The 20319-nt window shown below is 35.6% G+C and overlaps 1 protein-coding gene across 2 annotated transcripts; it reads left to right on the top strand.

Moving 5' to 3' along the window:
* The first annotated feature begins 360 nt into the window (after positions 1–360).
* LOC111882780 (plasmodesmata-located protein 7) lies at positions 361–3628 on the top strand. Of its 2 annotated transcripts, none has more exons than XM_023879147.3 (5): positions 361–1099; positions 1196–1415; positions 2292–2415; positions 2672–2777; positions 3415–3628. In XM_023879147.3, the coding sequence occupies exons 1-2, from the start codon at positions 403–405 to the stop codon at positions 1243–1245; spliced, it is 747 nt and encodes a 248-aa protein (XP_023734915.3). In that variant the 5' UTR covers positions 361–402; the 3' UTR covers positions 1246–1415; positions 2292–2415; positions 2672–2777; positions 3415–3628. The 2 variants fall into 2 exon arrangements, with proteins under 2 accessions (XP_023734915.3, XP_042753332.2); XM_042897398.2 differs by having other exon boundaries at positions 3406–3628.
* Positions 3629–20319: the final 16691 nt, after the last annotated feature.

Genomic DNA, 20319 nt, shown 5'->3' with positions numbered 1-20319 from the left:
ACTACATAATTATCTCTATCCTACTTGAAGTATTTTATCACGACCCTATATTTGATGCTTCAGTAGGTATTTGTATTAGTTATAAATTTATACATTACACATCCATAACATCCGAGGGTTGACTAATATATATATATATATATATATATATATATATATATATATATATATATATATATATATATATATATATATATATATATATATATATATATATATATATATATATATATATATATATATATATATATATATATATATATATATATATATATATATATATATATATATATATATATATTAGTCAACCCTCGGATGTTATGGATGTGTAATGTATAAATTTATAACAGACTCACATGCATCAATTAACTCACTATAGGTTTTAAATTACGTACCTCAAAAATGTTGGAGCAAACTCTTTTTCTTTGGTTCTCCATATTTTATCTTCTTTTCTCTGTGTTATCTATTTCAGCCGCAAATTCAATCATCTATGTCGAATGCTCTCAACTCTACTTCACCATGGCAACATCCTATGAGTCGCATATCAATTCACTATTTACTTCCTTGTCTGAGTCATCCTCTATCTCCAATTTCAACAAATTCCAAATCTGTCCTCCGGGATACTCACAAAGCGACGTTGTTTATGGTCTCTACCAATGTCGAGGTGACGTTAGCTCCACCACCTGCAGAAATTGTGTCGCAAACTCTCTTAGTCAACTCAAGACATCTTGTCCTATGTCAACAGGTGGACAAATACAGTTGGAAGGATGTTTTGTGAAGTACAATAATACATCATTTTTTGGGGTTGAGGACAAGATGGAGATGTCAAAGAGCTGTGGCCCTTCGGTTGTTTATAATATGCAAGCTTTGAATCGTATAGATGATGCATTGACATATTTAACTGCTGGGAATGGACAATACTTTCGTAAGGGTGCTTTTGAGAACGTGCAAGGTGTAGCACAATGCGTTCAAGATTTGACTGTGAGTGAATGTGAAGATTGTCTTTTGGAGGCTCGTGCGCGATTAAGATCAGAGTGCGAGACCTCGGCTTGGGGCAATATGTACTTGGGAAAATGTTTTATCCGGTATGCTGATCAAGGTAAACGTTTGTTTCTATTGTATGGCTTTAGTTATTACTTTTAATTATTGGAATATGTAAAGTAACTTTATTATGGAAAGTTTGAAATGAATGCAGATAATAATAATGATGCAAATAATGATACGTATGATTATAAACGATTATGACGATGATGATGATCGTGATCGTTCAAAGAAAAAAAAGAAAAAGAAAAGCAAAACAAATCTGAAACAAGTGCGAAGGTGGACAATTACCATAGGAGCAACGGTTGGTGGGATTACCTCGACGGCTGCTTTAGGTATTACCGTTACCGTGTTGTACAAGAAATACAGAAGAGGTAAATTCGTTCATTTTAATAAGACCATGCTTTGCTTGCCACTAATATAAATTACTATATAAATATGTATAGTATATTTTAAATTAACTATATTAATTAATTTCAAACCATCTAAAATCTTTGTCTAAAATACCTCATATATGTTAATTTGTTGCTCTTTGCTGTATTTCAAGCAAAACGTGTGTCTTTGATCAAAGTTTTTAATAGAAAAATCGTAAAATTAACTACAAACAGTAGCAAACATTAATTAGTATAACTTCGTAAAATATAATAATGTAAAATTTTTTAAGAGCAATATTCGTAAGAGATGTTTTTCAAAAAGTTTTTTGATATTTGTCATATATATATATATATATATATATATATATATATATATATATATATATATATATATATATATATATATATATATATAGGGAAGAGTTATATGGAAAATGAATCATTAGAGCAACACATATTTGAACCAATGAAAACATGACAACACATCACTTCTACAATAACTTCCACAATACATTATATATATATATATATATATATATATATATATATATATATATATATATATATATATATATATATATATATATATATATATATATATATATATATACGATCTTTTCTTAACTTTCAAAGGACTCTGAAGTTTTAATATGTTATCAACCTCTAATCGTCAAAGACGGGCTGCCTCGACCCATGGTTTTAGTAGACCTTTTTAATTTCTTGTTAGTAATTAATATAATTGTAAAAGATTTTAAAAATTATCATAAAAAAAATATGCTGCTCAAAATACAAAGTACGTTATATTTATAAAATCTGGTCCTATTGCTTCATACTTTTTCTTTTCTCTTAATTTTTTTTTTCTTTTTATCTTTACAGACCGATGTGATGGGAGCCCCATAATAAAGTCACCTCCCCAAACTTCGACATCACCTATAATAACGCCACCACCTCCACCACCAACGCCACCGCAATTGACACCACCCGCCATCACCACCGCGAGGTTCAATCACCCCTTCAAGTTTTTTTTAGTTAACATGAGTTTTAATTATTAAGTGGATACCACAAATTAAAGATCTTTATCCCCTATCCAACATACAAATTATGATAACTAATAGAACTTGTCTTCTCCCATATATTTTTATATATTTTCTTCTGTTTTTATATTTCATGGTCCTCATGTACAGTAAGCATTCATCATGTAATTCCGTAGCTAGTTTCTAAAAGTTTAGAAATAATAAACATTTTGATGATCCCAGGTCACTATTGTAACGTTGTTGGAGGGTGTACATGCCCAATCCCCCCTCCTTTTAATGAAGCATTCTTTGGGGCCCGAAACGAAGCTTATGGAATCCCCTGGTTAAGGTAGAGATCGATATTATAAACACAAAAACTCCCTATTTAGTACTTTTCATGCGTCGGTTTTTAATTATGGACAAATATATATATATATATATATATATATATATATATATATATATATATATATATATATATATATATAATATATATATATATTATATATATATATATATATATATATATATATATATATATATATATATATATATATATATATATATATATATATATATATATATATATATATATATAGATATCAACACTTCCATTTGTCTTAATTTTTAGTTCTACTATAAATGTATAATCTATGGACTAGATCAGATTTAATTCAAATAAATTATGGACAAATATAAAGATACCGACTTTGGTCTTTAAGCTCAATATATGTTTACATTTTACGTAAGAGATTGTATTATATTTGTTATAGGCATTTTTTTAACAACAAAATGATTTTATTATAAAAAGAGAGCTAGCCTGAGGCTCGAATTAGTAATTGAACCAAATTTGTTTCAAACATTTTATTTTAACTTTGAAACTTTTGATAAGATACATAGCTAGGTTGTTCCTCTTTGTAGAATTTCTTTTTCCAATATTTATATTTTCTAATAAGCTTTTTAAACTATGAATCAAGCAATTACAGATGGTAGAGATGTATTATCTTGGACAGTTTCAACAATTGACGTGGTAAGGTTCACAAGGAGATGCTCACTAGCTATCTAGGATTTACCAAATGAATATATATAGCAATATTATTTATGTGATAAGTTTGTGGAATGGCAATGAATTTATTCTTAAATTTGTATGTGATCAGAATTTATTCTTGAATTTGTATGTGATCAATATTTTCTGTGCAATGTACTAAGTGGCTAGTATCAAATCGTTATTATTCTAACAAAATCAAACCATCAAATAATATTGAAAATTATAAATCTTTTTTTTCTCCAATAGTAAAACTCTAATTTTTTTATTGAATACTAAATTTCGTCTAGAAATCATTTGCGAATAGATCTAATTATAAGAAAATGATAAAAACATATTGTTCCGTTGCCGAAAGAATTAAAAGATGGAACACTAAATTTGAACCAAATGATGATATATGCTGATCTTGACCACTAAAAATTAAATGGAAGAAACTTATGTCATTAAAGGTTATTACATCTCGCCAAGGATTTAAGCTTAACCATAAAACCTAGGATTTGATGCAGATGATCATTTCCTCAAATATCTATGGAAAAGCGATAAATGTAAAGCTGATTACTAGAAACCAAGAGAAGTTGGAAATCAGAGAGAGAGAGAGAGAGAGAGAGAGAGGAGAGAGAGAGGAGAGAGAGAGAGAGAGGAGAGAGAGAGAGAGAGAGAGAGAGAGAGAGACGAGAGAGAGAGAGAGAGAGAAGGCTATGTTTTTAGGTGTGGAATAAATGGGACTTAAGATGTCTTATTTATACTACCATAGAAAATATAGAATCCCTGAAAATCAAACTTGATGACGACATTCGACCTCTCACATACTGTCACGAGGTAATTCGAATTGAAATTTGATGACATCATTATATGGTATCTCATCCAATTCAATGTTGAAGTTTATAAAATCTTTTTGGAGGCTTCTAGAATGTTTTTGTGTACTTTTCCATGAAGTTAACGCGTTAGCTAGGTTGGTAGAACTGACTCGACCCGATGTAAGCTATCGATGTTGTTTAGCATTAGTTAGTAAGATAATTATTTTTTGTTGTAAGTCATTCTACTTCTAACATTCCCATAGAGCACATCCCTTGAAACTATCCTAACATGAGTGTGATTTGTCCATTTAACACTAACATTTGGTCCTATTGATGACCTTTTGGCTTGCTCTGCTAATGACAATTTTTCCATCTTGAGGGTTACAACATTTTTTTTAATGTTAATTTTATTAAACAAGATAACCAACTAAAACAAATACAAAATGAAAAGATAATGACATGTTTTAGCATTGACATGTGAGAGGCTTAAATTCCAAGTGAAAGTTGGTTAGGTTCTAGCCGAGGAAGTCATAACATCGATTACTTCATAAGTGTCGGATAACTTTATCATTTCTCTTCTTTAAAAAATCTACAGTTTGCAATTTGAATCTTTTGGTTTCATTCTCATATAGGTTTTACTGCAATCATGTATTTTAGTAATCGATCAACATACTCTTAATTATTCTCCAATATCATCATATTGTACTTATGATATTACTAGAAAAATAACGACCATTTTACACAAGTCAACTATAAGAAGAAGTTCCAGATCAAGATCCAAATTCGAAATTTTCATTTTTATTTAGAAGAATAAAATAACGATAACGTTACTATAGCATCCGGTAGATTTCATTTTCTGTAACATTCCAAATCTCATAAGTAAAAATTTCATTTTCAAGTCAACCAAAAACCATCAAGTATTCATATCAAACCATCCAGAAGTATGTCAAAGTGAAAATAGTTATCAAAGTACAATCTCAAAATCATAAAAATGCGGAAACATGAGTGGATGTTGCAACATCTCTAAGTTATGAGGTAAAAATTTCATTTTTAATTCCACCAAAATATTAATTATATTTTAATTCAAACATTCCAAATCCTTTTCTAAATATTCAAAAGTATTGTTTAGGAACACAGTTGCCATAGTAAAATCCTAAAATCATCATAATGCGGAATATATGGGTGGATGCGTTGCGATCAAGTCGGGCCCTTTCCTTTCAAACTGGAGGTACCCTCAAACAAAACTGAAATCGTAAGCACAAAGCTTAGTGAGTTCCCCAAAATACCACATACCATACGTAACTAAACACATAATGGGCCCCGCCCAATGAGTGTAATGTTGGAACCTGAAAGTCAACCTCTAGAAATCTCTATCATTTCATGTTCCGAAGTCAGTCTTAGTTCCGGAGCAGAATATGGTCTGGAGTCATTCCATGGTCAGAAGTAAAGTTTGTGCTCGGAGTTAAGAGTATGTTTGAAGAGAATATGTTCTGAATGAAGAATATGTCCAAATCAGTCTATCTGTCTATTCATTCTTGTCTTCTAGTTTGATGTAATAATTCATAGGAGTTAGTTTATTTTGTCAAATGGATAATCAGAGTGTCAGAAGTAGCTCTTTTGTCCGGTCCTATGTATGTGTTTGATTTTGTACAATGTACTCCTTTCTCCTATTTAAGGAGCGTTTAATGTGAAGAATATAAGATAGATTGTTCCTCAAAAGATAGCAATATTCGAATTTACTTCACTTGCATCTTTCTCTCAAATCAAATTCTTTCAAACATTCTACTTGTTCACTTATTGTCTTTACTTTGATTATACTCATTATTCTCTATTAAATACTTGAAGTACTTTGTTGATTCTCATTTTCAAGTTTTGACTGGTCTTGCCAGACTTGACTGGAACTTATAATCAGAAGCATACATTGATCTTAAGCATTAACTCAGCTTTTGAGGTTTTGAGCCTTGTCCTCGTGCAATCAAATATTTGATCTTACAATTGGTATTAGAGCTTGAGTGGTTGTCCTTTGAATCCATAAGAACATATTATAGCTGATTCGAGATTACCTTGGTATTTCGATCATTTATGTGTTCAGGATAAAAGTTCTTCTATATACCACTTTTGCTCAAGATATCCTAACTTCAATGGCTTCTTCTAATTCGAAACAAATGTACTCAATGCAAATAGAAAATAGCATGGGTTGCCCTACACGTGCCCTACTATTAGTTGTTGAAGAGTATGATCACCGAAAAGTCAGAATGGAAAGATTTTTACTTGGAAAAGAAAAAGGTGAATCTATCTAGAGATCCGTTAAAGAAGGTCCCTATGTTCCAGTTCGAACCATTGTTAGAGACGCTGTTGCAACTCTCATGGGACGGGATGAACAATGTCAAGCACCTCTCACTGCTGATGATCTTGAAAAACTGCATGCAGATAAAGTTGCCTTTTCCGAAATGGTGTCTGGTGTTCCACCTTCTCTCTTTGAGCACATCAAACTATGCAAATCCATAAAAGAGATTTGGGACACACTTCAAGATTTGTTTGAAGGGTCAGAGAACATGAAGGATAAGCGTCTAACCTCAATTGTCAATGAGTTCGACACTTTCAATATAACACTTGGTGAATCTGTTGCCTCAGCCTCAAACAGATATCGAATCGTCATTAACAACATGACAACTCACTGAATAGTCTGAACCCCACTTGAATACACCCTCAAGTTCATTAATAGCCTCAGAAAAGGATGAGGAAATACGAAGTCATGTCTTCAGAGTAATGGATCTCTGAAAAAGTTGAAGCTCTACCAACTCTTCGATGAGCTTCAAGGTCATGAATCAAATGTTGCACAAGCCCTACAAGAACTCACTGGAGGTCCTCTAGCTCTAGTCAGTTCCTACGATCCACTAATTCCGAACCTCTCTTACCTATTGTTCCATATATCCCTCCTGTTCAACCCTCACCTCCAACCATACTTGCTCCCATAAACACCAACTATCAATCAATGAGTCACCTTAATACTGAAGATATGGACTCCGAACTCCGTTTTCAACAGGAATTTGCCTTAGTTTCCATGAAATACAATCGTCCTTATAACAAACCATATCACAACCTTTTTAATGCTCCTCACCAAAATAACCCTCAACCGTTCAACAAACCTTCAAAAAACCCACCATTCTACAAGCCTAACCTTCCTACACTAAATCACATCTCAGAATCGTCACAGACTCCGAAGTAAGAAAAACCCAAGATTGTATGTCACAAATGTGGTCATGCAAATCACTTTGCCAAATAGTGCTTAGTTGAAGTCCCACAGAAACCCAAGATCAAGGATTCTACTTACTTTGGACGTAGAGCTCAAGAAATGGCAGAAAGTGAAAAGGCTTTTGTTACCACTATGTCAAGGGATGTGAAAGGATATTGGTCTTCTGGAGATGATGATGAAATAACCACTGCCAGAAACATGTGTCTTATGGCTCGACAAGAAATTGAATATGATGAAGGCTACTGGTCGTTTGGATCAGAGAGAGATGATGAAGATGTTGAACCAAACTACTGTAACATGGCTACCAACGATCCACCTGGAAGAAGCATCATTCAACAGGTAAAATTTATGATTATTGCTAATAATTGTGACTTATCTATTTGTGAACCATATCTAACCCATATCCAATTAGATATTAACATCTTTACAAAGCCTATGAGTCGGCCATAGAAGCCAGTGAGAAGAAGGAAAGTGAATTAAGTCGTCTTAGGTTACATTTTGAGGATAAGAAGTTGAAAATAGAGTTTTTAGAATGAGAGCTTGTAATGTCACAAAATGAATGTATCATTCTTAAATACAAATGTCAAATTCACTTATTCTGAAAGAAATGTTTTAATTTCTGACAACAAACGTCTCAATGCTAAAATAGATACTTTGCATAATTCCATTGGCATTCTTGAAGCAAATGAACGGATGACTCACAATTTTTTTCATCCTTGGTCAAAGGCTCCTAATCTCGGAAGCGTGTTTTCGAAGCCTATTGCGCGTCCCCTGAAGGATTTACAAAACCTAACTTTTATGGGAGATGTTGCGAACATCAAACATTCAGACACCATTGTCTCGCCTTTATCACCCCTTCCTGAGACATCTGACAAATTTGCATCACTAATTCCTGAGTTTAAGCCAATAGTTGTCAAGTGTCCCGATTCCACGCTTCTTCCGCCTCTGATAAACCTGGACCTGAATCAGACCTCAGAATCCCACTCTAGTATTCCGAACTTTGTCGTTCACATTCCGAATCACAGCCCTCCTAACAACTGTGTTGTTGAGGAAAATTTTCCAAAGACAACTCGACCTGAATTCTCTGAGTGTGTTTGGGCATCTTTAGATAGTGATGTTGATGATTCGTCAATTTCATGTGATTCTAAACCCCAAGTGATTTTTAAAACAAAAGTAGTCCCAATCAAGCATGTGTTCCACAATCCTTTTGTAGTACAAACTTCTAAATCTTTGCTTCATTCCAAAAGGAAGCCAATGTTGAATAGAAAAGATGTTGTTGACCCTGAGGTAGAAGCTCGGAATGCTCACAAAAAGGAAGTTAAGTTGAGACAAAATTCTAGATTCCTTGAGAACTCCAAAAAGAGTGTATCTCGGACTGCCAATTGACCAACTAAGGGTCACAACACCTTCGCACCCACTAAGATCCTCAAGAGACCTCCCATTCCTCCCAATCAGGTAGAACATAAGAAAGTGGTATGCTCTAATCTGAAAAAGTCCATTGTAGGTACTCAATCTACTCGAACCAACTCTCCTCGGACAACTTCATTTGTTTTCATAGCCAAATTTGATGGAACAATTTTCAAACCACAACTCTCAAAATCAAATGTATCATCAACCAAAGAACAAGTTTAAAAGAAAACCGTTTCACAAAAATATTCAAAACAAAATCTTGTATGGAAAGTAAAAAATCACAATGATGAAACTGCAACACCGAGAGAGACAGTGGTTCCCACTGCTCCGGTAGTTGAGTGCCCAAGAAAAGTTCTTCTGAGTCCTTGTGTCATTGAGTATGATTATTGGATATATGAAAGATACATGGCCTTCTGTTTATTTCCTAAAGAATCTCGGAACAAACCTTCCAAACTATCTATCGCTCAAAAGTTACAACCAAATCCTAAGACTCGTGTCTTTGTCCCAAACCCCAACTCGGAGCCTAAAAACTCCACAACTCACTAATTTTGCAGGCAATCTGTGATTCGGAGCAAGAAACAATATGATATATTGATAGTGCTTGCTCCATGCACATTACACGGCAGAAGGACTTTTTGCGAGATCTCAAAATTTCACCAAATGTTGGCGATGTGACGTATGGCAACAACTCCAACTCTCAGACCCGAGGTTATGGCATCCTTACAAATGGAAACTTCTCCATTTCAAACGTGGCATGTGTAGCTGACTTGAAGCATAATTTGATAAGTGTGGCTCAACTCACTGATGCAAATCGATGAGTTGAATTCTACAAGAAACACACTATGTCATGTCAGAAGAATGGAAGGAATTTTTAATCAAGTTAAATCGTCACAAGAACATGTATCCTCTTGACATAAACATGATCATCGGCAAGCCGCAGCTCTGCTTACTCTCACAAGGTGTTCCTGACGTCAGTTGGTTATGGCATTGGAGGCTTGCTCATCTAAACTTTAGATATATGAATGATCTTGTTTCCAGAGAGATGGTAAGAGGTTTGCCACTCCTCAAATTCGAAAATGACCATTTATGTGTTGCGTGTGAGTGTGGAAAGCAATCAAGGAAGGGTCATCCCATCATCATCGAAAAATTAATCTCGGATCCATTAGAAGTTCTACACATTGATTTGTGTGGACCATCAACAATTCAGAGTTTTCATCACAAGAAATATATTCTTGTGATTGTGGATGACTTTACTAGGTTTACCTGGGTCTTCTTCTTAAGGCTCAAGTTAGAAACAGCCTCCAAACTCATCTTTATCAAAGGAATTAAAGTTCTCATAAAACTCCCAGTAAGGCGAATCCGAAGTGACAATGGTTCGGAATTCACAAATTCCACCATTGAGAACTTCTTCACCGAGAAGGGTATTGACCACAACTTTTTGCTCCTTACACTCCACAACAGAACGGTGTAGTCGAACGACGCAACAAAATACTTGTTGAATCTGCTCGATCCATGCTCAACTTTGCAAATCTTCCACTCAATCTTTGGGCTGAAGTTGTCTCAACTGCATGCTTTACTCAGAATAGGAGTATCATCATCGTCTTCAAAATAGGAGTATCATGCTTTACTCAGAATAGGAGTATCATCATCGTCTTCAAAATATCGCAAATCCAAACTCGAGCAATCATAATATCTGAACCAGATGCAAACACAAATGAGACATCCCAAAGTGTAGAGTTTGAAGATAAATAATTATAATCCGAAGAACATCTAGTAATGCCAAAAATTCGATTTGTGAAGACCAAAAATCAGTGCCACATCACAATACTAAGTGAATCTTCGTTTTCAAATGTCTCTAACTCAAAACTTTAATAATAAACCAGAATGGATGCTCATGATTTTCCCCCTACTTTTGATCGACCATGAAATAAAGATAAAAAATAATAATGAAACCACGCAAGAGAATATGTCGGACATAATGGAGCATCGCGTGCTCCCCCATGATGTGAGCATCTACCCATAAAAACGAGGATATTATTTTTTGGCCATTGATAGACATGGTGATGTATTGCCGAACTGAATAAACATTGTAGAATATATAACATAAAACCCGCTACTGAAGAATCATAATACTGAACCGAAGTAATGTCGAAAACCAAAAAGCAAACACGAACTCCCAAACAATGGTCTGAGACCATATATATATATATATATATATATATATATATATATATATATATATATATATATATATATATATATATATATATAATCCGAAGGGAGTAAAAATACGAACATCGGAATGATCAATCTCTGAAGTACATAAATATGAGGCGGCAAATGCGAGTTGCTCCGTAGAGGTGAGACACAAATAATATTCTTTGAACCAGCTGTTTTGTTACTCATAATCAGCAAAAAAAAATGAAGCCTTGAACCATGGGGCTAAAATTGGTGTTAAAAAATAATTAGTTTTAATTAAAAAATTGGTTTTAATAAAATAATTGGTATAAAATAAAAATAAATGGTATTAAAAAAAATGGGTTTTGAACAATAATGTGTGTTAAATAAAATTAATTGGTTTAAAAAAAGGAATAAATTGGTTATAATAAAAAAAACTTGAAAATAAATGGGTTAAAAAAATGAAATAAAGTGAAAGAATTTGGGAATATAAAAAAAGGAAATGGGTTAGGGGTGGATCCATAATGAAAATGGAGTCACTCCTCAAAATGGGTCAAGTCTTGGAGATTTTAAAGGTTAGAAGTGGAGGATAGGTTAGAAGTGGGAGGGTCCGAAATGAAAATAAAACAATAAGGTCAGAAATAAAAAAAAAAAGTTTAAGGTCCGAAATCAAAAAATGGGTTTTAAAAGAAAAGGTCCGAGGTGTAAGGGTGGGCTCCGAAATGGGTTAGAGATAAGAGGGTGCGACATGGGTTGAAAATATGAGACCGAGATGGATATAGTTCGAGACGGGTATGATGGTCCGAACATAAAGGCTAAATGGATCCAACATAAGGAAAATGGAATCACATTGGATCAGGTTTGGCCTCGGAATTGGTAGGGTCTCGGAGTTATATAGCATATGCGACAAAAGGTGATTAAAAATGGCGGTTGACAGGGGATACAAGTCAATTCCTAAAACACGTGACCGACTTCAACCAATTGAACACTCAAGCAATAAATGCAGGTGAGAAAAATAGACAAAAGGCCGACTTGTGCAAAAGTGAGAGAAATAGGCTTAGAGTTTGACGTATCTTTCTAATGGTGGAGCGGGAAAATGTTGAGGTGTCGCTGCATGATTGGAGAGTGTCATTCACACGCTGTAGGCGAGAATTTCCTTCAAGTTTGTCTCCCATCAATGGACATAGCAGAAAATTCACACATTGTACACAGCTAGAGGTTGACTTTTAATTTAAGGAAAAAGGCTGGCAATTTTGTCAGAACTCGGTATATGTGTACATGTACATGTAGAAATCCATTGGTAGGCGTTCAGTTTAATCAACAATTGTTTGTTTCTTATCCTCGGAAATTACGTGCTTAATCCAAACCTGTACCAATAGTAAATGAGCTTGTACTCTCGAAGTTTTAGTACCACACTAAGAGCCATTTCATCTCGGAAAAATACATCCGTAACTTATTTCCATTTAGGAAAATAAATGCATCTAAGAATTGTATCACAACTAAAATAACTTGTACATTCTGAAATAAATATTCAAACATCTCCAAAAATCATATACTCCCGACATATGCCCTTTTGTTCAATCTCTTACCCCTTAACCATATTTTTATATTTATTTAAACATCTTTTTGCATGGGATAACAAGATCAAACACCGCCTTTTTAAAGGAAACTTCATCTTCTTCGGCAAACATATTTTCTCCATAAACACATATTTTAATAGCATCAAAAATGTATGAACAGTAGCTGCATAATTTTTATTTTTCTAACAACATCACCAGCAAAATAGTAAATAACTCACATTATGACGAAAATCTTCAAGATAATAAACAAATCAGGATCGTTCCCTTGAACTAATCGTGATATCTTCAAGGTCTCGCTCTGATTCCATTAATAGGTTCCCATTTTGTCGATTGGATCGGTGCGGAAGACATTACCAAGAAGATAATCGTGTATGAACATGATGAACAAGATATGTGAGTAATACTGTAGTACATAGATAGAGAGATATAAAATATTGCAAGAACATTCATGGGTTGGGAGAGATAACTCTCCGTTGGTGGGAGAGATCTCACCACACGCTCTCTAAACTACAAAGTCTACATAGTGAATAGTCTTACAATAAAATGACCATCACCTCCCCTTTATAAACTAGTGGAGGGACCATGCTTTCATATAAGGGAATATTCTAACCTAATAAACACTCATCATTGTAGAGCATTTTCATGCTCCAACAATTGTGTATGTCCAGTGTACTTCTGGTACACCCAACGTACTCACGGTGCCATAGTACGCCCAACGTACTCCCCTTTGTACGCCCAACGTACTCAACATAACCCAAAATTGACCAAACTTCAAACGGGCATAACTTCTTCGTTCTAACTCCGATTTTGACGTTCTTTGTATCCACAGAAAAGTAACGAGAAGCTCTACACTTCTATTAACTCATCGTTGCCTTAAAACTTTCCAAACAAAAATCCAAATTCATAAAAGCCCAAACTGACACTTTACCAAAATACCCTAGACGCCAAAACACAGACTGAACTCTTGGACCATCGAAATTACATTACCTGCACCCAAATGGTCTGAATCTATTTTCCTCAAAGGCCTTAAGCCGGATGATACTCGTTCTTCGGGTCACCACGCCCACATAGGAAACGATTCGGAACATGGCGTTACAACCACATATGGCGATATATACACCATACAAGAAATCAAGAAATAATGTAATTACATACAATCTTCTTCACTAGTCTACATGTCTAACAGCTCGCTACATCATACTGAGTCTCACACAACACTCCACATCAATACTTGGCAGATCACTAATGAATGCATGGCTATATGTAATCAGAGGTAAGATAGAAAATCGAACATGTGTGTGACAACCCGAAATTTCCATTCTGAACAAACCATATCAAGCCAATAGAAGTTAGAACAGTTACAGTGAAATTCCAGACTTTGGGTATAAGTGTTACAGTTTTTTAGGATTTACACTTAAGGAGATATCAGGAGAGTGGATGCACTAGGGTTTTGTGCAACACTGTTATTCCAATACTCTAGGATATTACAGTTCATTCCGGGAATAAAATATTTTTTTGCCAAAAATCTCAGGACTATATATAGAAATCTGAACCATATTTATTCATTAGTTACATTTCCAACTAGAGAAAAGCCGAATTCTCTCTCACGGATCTTCGGGTTTTTATCCCAAATCGTGAGTACTTCTATCTAGTTGTATTATATAGCTTAGATTGTGTTTAGAAACATCAAAATCATGTCAAAACACTAAGATCTGTGAGTTTACCGCCCAAGAACACCTTGGGGAGTAAACTCCATTTTAAGGGCCAAAAGTGTGCCCAATGTCCCTCAAAGCCTTGGAACTCAACCTAGGGACTACCATTACATGTTTAGACCACCAAAACAATTAAGAATCAAGGGTGAAAGTGAGTTCACGGCCAAGGAAGTTCTTGGGCCGTGAACTCCATTTTAGGTTGCCAAAATGCCCTAAATGCCTTCATTCAACCAAGAGACTAGCATAGCACATTACCTTGATGTGTCTAAGACCCAAAACAATCAAAATACCAACACCTATGGGCGTTCACGGCCGCAAACACATGACCAAATGGTTCATGGGCCAAAAACTCAAGTTATGGGTGTTTTGATGCCACAAACACTTCCTAAGGCTTAGGCTTGAATTTAGACATGTACCCTAATGAGTTTAGGACTAGCAAACACCTTTAGAACACCAAGAGTAAGGTGTTCATAGCCCAAGAAGTTCTAGGGCCGTGAACTCCATAAAATGGTGCCAAATGGTGCCATAAACTCTTCTAAAGCCTAGTACAAAAGCCTAGTTTAGTTCCTAGTTAATTTAGGGACTTGAAAACACCATAAACATCCTCCCAATGGAGATTACGACTGTAATCTACAAGGGATATGGTCCCAGGGTCGTGAACTCCTCAAAGGAGTTAAAAGGAAGCCCAAACACTTGTTTAAGCCTTGAAGCAATTCACCACTTGAGTTGTAATAATGTTAGGCTTCATTTAGGAACCTTATTGAGAGTTTACTGTCAGGAGTTTACTCCCCTGGGCCGTAAACTCCAACATATATGGTCTTTGACCATAAACTCCCATAAGAGGTCTTGCACTCCTTTGTTGCAACCTATTAGCCTCGTAGCACTTGACCAAAGTGTTTACCTCGCATGAGAGTGTTTATGCATGTTTAATTAGTGTTTTAATCACTAATTATTTATATACATATGCCTTCATATGTATTTAGGATCATTGTGCGTGTCTAAGTGTTCACTTGACACCAAGCACTTGTCCGATCCTTCCGTACGATACAGTCCGTTCAATTCCAATCACTTACAACAGGTGAGTTCATACCCCTTAATCAATGTTTTAACTGTTTTTTAAATGTTTTATGGGGGGGGGGATACAAGTAGAATCATGCTACTTATTATATCAATCACATGTGATTAATAAGCAGCATTCAAATGATTTGCTACTCATTAGCCGTTTTACCAAGCAGTTTCCTTCAAATGTTTTTCATAAACACTTTATGTGTTTATAACTCCTTATTACACTGTACATTTTACTATGTATGTTTTATTTCAAACTTATTTAAAATTGTGTTTCAAACAAATGTTTCTTTATACTAAACTGTTTTATCAAACACATGCTTTCAAACCATTTTATAGATTGACATCAAGTCAATCTTTTCTTCGATAATAATTATGTTCAAAGGTTTTACAAATCTTATTTTATGCTTTTATATTATAAATTGCATGCCTCTATATGTATAGTTATATAAGAAATGTTTAAAAGACTTAGGAAGGCTATCCACCCTGTTGCCTTTTCCTCAATTTGGATGTGGTCTGGTGGGATAACGGGTACCCGTCCGAAGGTCGTTTAAATATTAGTCATATATCCTGTGTACATATATAGTCATAAAAGGTCTTTCCAGTTCATCCAATGCCCTTGGGTAGCAAGGGTATACACCCATGATCATACGTACCAGTTATATTACTAGTAAGCTACCATATGGGTAGTTTAGGAAGATACTAGGACAATTACTAGAACGCGATATCATACAATGAGTCAGTTCATTCATGAGTCAATACTTTTTAGAACATTACAGTACATTACTATACTTGCTAGATAGAGAAAGCATACATTACAGTACATTACTATACATGCTAGATAGAGAGAGAACACACATTACAACTAGCACACGTAGAACATTACATTACACTACTATACTATTACATGATCACACTTACATGAGTACAATTACATGATCAGACTTACATGAGTACGCTTACATATACATAGAACAGACATCACTAGGTGCTATAGCATGGAACCAGTTCAGGATCTAACTATACCGATGAATCACAACGCAATTGGGATAGTTATATCGAGTATACATGATCATAGTAATGTGGATGCTCACGGCTTGCATACATGCAGGGGTCGTGGGTAGGTCCAAAAATCCCTTTGATAGGGGAGCGTATAGTCTGGGATCTAGACATCACATTATACCTTATCCCTCAAATAAGGCAATTGAGTACCGATGTAGTTATTTATTACAAATGCTACAGTACTTCAAAGAATTACCCTAGACTTAAGGTAATTGGTACGGTTGTAGTTCGACACTACACCATAGTACTATTTCATTTTTCCCATTACATCCACTTCGTGAATATTCACACGATGCACAGTAATGTAGAAAACTATATTTTTGGTAAATGATAGTCAGACTTGGGAAAATACACATTCTTACAAGAGACACTCACAGACACTAGATGCCTTCATAGAAGGCTACATATAGATCAGTTAAGTCTTGGTAGAAGACTCCATGTTATAATAGGAATCATAAGGATTTCTAGGGTTTTCAAACATTTACAGTTGTTTTACAAACATTTTCATACTTACAGTTCATATACATTTTCATCATTATAGTTCACATACACTTTTAACACTTACAATTCATATACATACAAATACTTACTTACAAATTAAGACACTAAAATACTTATGATCTCACTAGCTTCAAAGCTGATACTCGCTTTCAAAATTACTTGTATCCTCAGGTCAACCATAGACAGGTACCAATGTAAGGTTCAAAAAAGATGGTGCTCGTTCAAGATGCATCTTTCATTTTGATTTATTCTTTAGTGTCTACTATAATTTGACAGAACACACTTGTATTAAAATTATATTATTAATGCAATGGATGATGTTGTTGCTTGTTTACTACTTTTCATTGTTGTGATACTGTACATGACGTCCTCCGCCCCATAACGTTTCCGCCGTTCTTGGTTTTGGGGTGTGACAGATTGGTATCAGAGCATTGTTTATAGTGAATTATGTATATCAACCCATAAAAGATATACTAACTATTAATACATAAGGGATTAAAAATACTATGACCCAAAGTTTATACTTTAAATAATAAAATATTTAAGTAAGTCTACGTGCCTGCATTCATACTAAAATCAGTGTCACTAGGACAGTACAAAAGAATTACGGTTGTTGGACAACACAAGTGGGCTTAGAGACATATGGTCAAAACTGGGAAGATATAGCCTGATCACCTATATTATCCGAGGGTTGACTAGTATGTGCCTAAGTGTAGTTGTGTGGTTGCAACAAGTCTAAAATCTTACCAACCCTACCACAATGAGAACAGTAGAACATAACATTAAACTTAAAATACTATAGGAGTATTTGGTGTTACTATAAGTACGTTATACTTGAGAACTAAAACGGGATCTTCATTACTAAGTTGATAGTTGCTAAGTGGATACACAAAGGCTATATGTAATTAGGATGTTATAGACTTAGAATCTGTGAAAATTTTACTTTACCCCTATTCTGTGTGAATTTGGAGTTAAGGTCACTTATTCGAAGGCCTATCCTGTTTAGATTACATATAACTGGTATGCACTTCACAAATAGCGATGTAACTGATGAAGATTTTCTAAATAATTATCTAGATAGTTCGTCTAATAATTATTTTCTTACCCCAATTCTCGCGTAGATAACATGGTTGGACTCCATCCCCACGACAACCCGTACCTCCCGAATGAGGTCATTGCTGGTAAGTTTGGAGAAGAACCAGAGAATGATCATCCTATCCCTATGAATGATCACCATGATGAAAACCTTTCGGACATTGCTAACTCCGAACCCGAGGTTGAGAACCTACCCCAAGCAGCTCCCGTTCCAATTCCTAACCCTCGTCCAACTTTTCATGGCCCGACGCCTGAGTGGGTGGAAGGCTTGGAAACATGGAGCCAAGGACAAGATCAGCCCATGCCATTTAATGGTGACCGAAGCTTTTACGACCTGAGCAATGGGGGCTCAGCATACAAAATCTTGCCAATCTTGGTCCGCAGAGTGGCCCGAAATGAGATTCAAGGCAGGACAGCCCTACATCAGATTACCGAAGTTGTCGCCGATGCGAGAATACATACCCTCCGCACCATTCGTCTAGAAGATGCTCGCGAGAGATCTGAGAGAAACCATGAAACCCTGCTGCAAGCACTGGCTGAATCTCGAGCCGAAGTCATAGAGCTCCGCGTACGCCAAAGGGTGTACGAAAGACATCTACTTGACCTGGGACGCCAACTGGATGAACTGAGAGTTCACCAGAGGGATGACCGTCGCCAGTAGTAGACGCTTTACTTTATTTTCCTTATTAAAAGGAATCGTTTTTCTGTCTATGCCCGATGTGGCATTTTCTATGAAATTATCTTGCAGTGTAAGTACTTTTGGTTAGGTCTTTATGCTGTCAAGAACTATCTTCTCAGGATATGATGTAAGACCTTTACAAGGTCATTTTATTGAATCTTTACGTCGTGAATATCAAAGATATTGATAGCCGGCTAACTTCTGTGTCCTTCGTTATTCAAGTACTCTCATCATACTTTCATTGGAGTTTATCTGAAACCTGCTTTAGTCAAGTCATTGGACTATAGTAATTTAGCTCCGGAGACATTTCAAGTCTCTTTTATTGGTTGGATCATATTATTCACCAACCATCAATACCTCGGCTTGAATGACAAACGTCTTGAGAGCAGTGTTCGAACTTACTTCCACTCATCACTAGGACTTAATCATAGGGATGTAGGTCAACCCTTTATAAACACACTTCCACTCAGTACTACGACTGCATCATAGAGATGTAGGTCAAACCTTCGCGAACATACCTCCTATCCGTACTAGGACTGCATCATAGGGATGTAGGTCAACCTTTCGAGAACATACTCTTACTCTTTGATTGAGCAATCGAAGTACATCTAGGATCAACCAGAATCGCTCACAAAATCCTTATCTTTCGTGTTACAGGATCATGTCGTCATCAAGAAGCAATCATTCGAACAATGAAACCTCCGCTTTTCCCATGGACGCCACTACCTTCCAAACCGCATTTACAACTGCCGTGCTGGCTGTCGTGACAGCTGTTCTTAAACATCGTAGCGCTATCAGCACAAGCAATGCTGATGTTGGGATTGAAGATTCCAATCGTAGTATCAATCCAGGAAGTCATCAAACGGTAATAGCCACAGGCTTGCAAAGCCGAAAAAAAAGAACAAGAAACAGAAGCGTCAAGCCCAGAAGGAACGCAAGAAATCCCAAAAACTTGCCATGCAACAGCAACAAGTGGAAACCCCTGCCATCCCCGTACCAAGCAGGCCATACGAGGGAAAACTCCCGAAGTGTGATAAGTGTAGTTTCCATCATCATGGGGCTTGCCATGAGATGCAATGTTGCAATTTCCTAAGAATAGGGCACCATGCTCGTAGCTGTGGAGCACCGGCACGACCCATCACTCGAGTCCCTTTCATCGGGACCAACCCTACACATAAGAGTAGTGATAAAGCAGAACGCTTTAGGAAGCAATTTTCAAAGTGGAGTAATGAGGAAGGCACTCGTGTCCACATAACACTGGCTAAACACCGCAATCCCGTCACCAATGCAAGTACTAGCCAGTCATGCCACCAATGCGGTGAGATAGGGCACTTCAAGAAGGATTTCCCTATAGCAAAGAAATCTGGTGCAGATAGGAGGATTCTCAGGATCACAGCTACAGGAGAGCCTACTCCGAAACCCTCGTTAATGTAATTTAGGTGTGTTGTTGTAACATACTTATAAACTATCCAGAACTAGTACAACTAGAGTCTTACCTTTTCGCGAGATCC

The sequence above is a fragment of the Lactuca sativa genome, chromosome 8, assembly GCF_002870075.4.
Source record: "Lactuca sativa cultivar Salinas chromosome 8, Lsat_Salinas_v11, whole genome shotgun sequence".
In the NCBI taxonomy this organism is placed as follows: domain Eukaryota; kingdom Viridiplantae; phylum Streptophyta; class Magnoliopsida; order Asterales; family Asteraceae; genus Lactuca; species Lactuca sativa.
The sequence above is the reverse complement of the archived record's forward strand: the minus strand, read 5'-3'. Positions and strand labels throughout refer to the sequence as shown.